The sequence below is a fragment of the Etheostoma cragini genome, unplaced genomic scaffold (assembly GCF_013103735.1).
Source record: "Etheostoma cragini isolate CJK2018 unplaced genomic scaffold, CSU_Ecrag_1.0 ScbMSFa_2034, whole genome shotgun sequence".
Taxonomy (NCBI): Eukaryota; Metazoa; Chordata; class Actinopteri; order Perciformes; family Percidae; genus Etheostoma; species Etheostoma cragini.
In genome coordinates, this window is record NW_023266152.1 from 1 (window position 1) to 1625 (window position 1625).

Consider the following 1625-nt stretch of genomic DNA (forward strand, 5'->3'; position numbering starts at 1 on the left):
CCTGTTCCAGGTGGTGATGTAGTGTCTTACCTGTTCCAGGTGGTGATGTTGTGTCTTACCTGTTCCAGGTGGTGATGTTGGCCATGTACAATCTGTCTCTGGAGGGGACGGGCCGACAGGGCTACTTCAGGTGGAAGGAGGACATCTGTGCTTTCATTGGCCGACACTGGAACTTCCTGCTGGGAACAAGGTCACTTTAACGTTGGTTTAACATCGTCTGACATCCTGCTTCTGTTGTTTCTCACTGAACAGCAACTATCATAGAACTATAACTATAATATAACTATAATATAACTAACTATCATAGAACTAGAACTATAATATTACTAACTATCATAGAACTATAACTATAATATAACTATAATATCACTAACTATCATAGAACTATAACTATAATATAACTATAATATAACTCTAATATAACTAACTATCATAGAACTATAACTATAATATAACTCTAATATAACTAACTATCATAGAACTATAACTAATATAACTAACTATCATAGAACTATAACTATAATATTACTAACTATCATAGAACTATAACTATAATATAACTATAATATCATTAACTAAAATGTTCATTAACCCTCCTGGTGTCTCAGGATCAAATTTGACCCCTTTTTCAAAAATTGTCTATATGACAAATTTTTCGGTTTCTTTCAACCAAGTTGGCTAAAATGAACATATTGATTCTGTAAAACGCTCTCAAGTAAGATCAAGCATCAGTTCACTACTTCCATTGAATTCTGGATGTTTTATTCAATTTCATAGCATATATCTTCTTGTTAAACTCAGAAATTAGACCCAGAATTCCAAGAACCAGTGTAAAACCCGTGGGATAGGTGGTAGTGGAAACACCCCGCCAAAATAAAAGCAACAAAAATGTCCGAAGAATTACATTTGACAATCAGTCACAAAAACAACAAAAATATCGAAAAAACTGTTTCTCTTTTGTAGAGACTTTCATTTCCTTCCTAAATATTTCCGTGCTGGTTAGGGGGGTCCATGGCTTACAGGACTGTGTGTGTCGATGTCTGTGATGTCAGAGCCTTTACAAAGCGCCTGATTGGTCCAGCCGATGTCCCCTGTGACTCTGCAGGAAGAAGACGTCCACGTGGTGGAGCACGGTGGCCGGGTGCCTGTCCGTCGGCAGCCCCACCTTCTTCAGGTCCGGGGCGCAGGAGTTCGGAGAGCCCGGCTGGTGGAAGCTGGTCCACAACAGACCCCCGACCCTGCGGCTGGAGGTGGACAAATCCACCACCAAGGCTAAAGGTAAGGGGGGGGGGGACACATACACACTTCATCCCTGAGTCTCTCCACGAGTCCCCCCAGCTAAAGGAAAGGGTCTAAAACAAGATAAATACCCCAAATCTGAGGAAAGAGGTCTAAAAATAAGATAAATACCCCAAATCTGAGGGAGAAGGTCTAAATAGGGGGGGTGCAGCTGGGACTCCCCAGTCAGCTTACTTCAGCCAGTAGCTCAGTCCGTTGGGGGTTGGGAACCGGAGGGTCGCTGGTTCAGTCCCCGTAGGGTGGTGGACTGGTAGCTGGAAAGGGGCCAGTTCCCCTCCTGGGTACTGCCGAACCCCCAACTGCCCGAGGCACCTTTCCATGAGCAG

At 43.0% G+C, this 1625-nt stretch overlaps 1 protein-coding gene across 1 annotated transcript; it reads left to right on the plus strand.

The window, feature by feature from the left end:
- The first annotated feature begins 50 nt into the window (after positions 1-50).
- LOC117940248 (cysteine-rich protein 2-binding protein-like) lies at positions 51-1316 on the plus strand. The gene is made up of 2 exons (XM_034865594.1): positions 51-190; positions 1106-1316. The coding sequence occupies exons 1-2, from the start codon at positions 75-77 to the stop codon at positions 1314-1316; spliced, it is 327 nt and encodes a 108-aa protein (XP_034721485.1). The 5' UTR covers positions 51-74.
- The last annotated feature ends 309 nt before the right edge of the window (positions 1317-1625 follow it).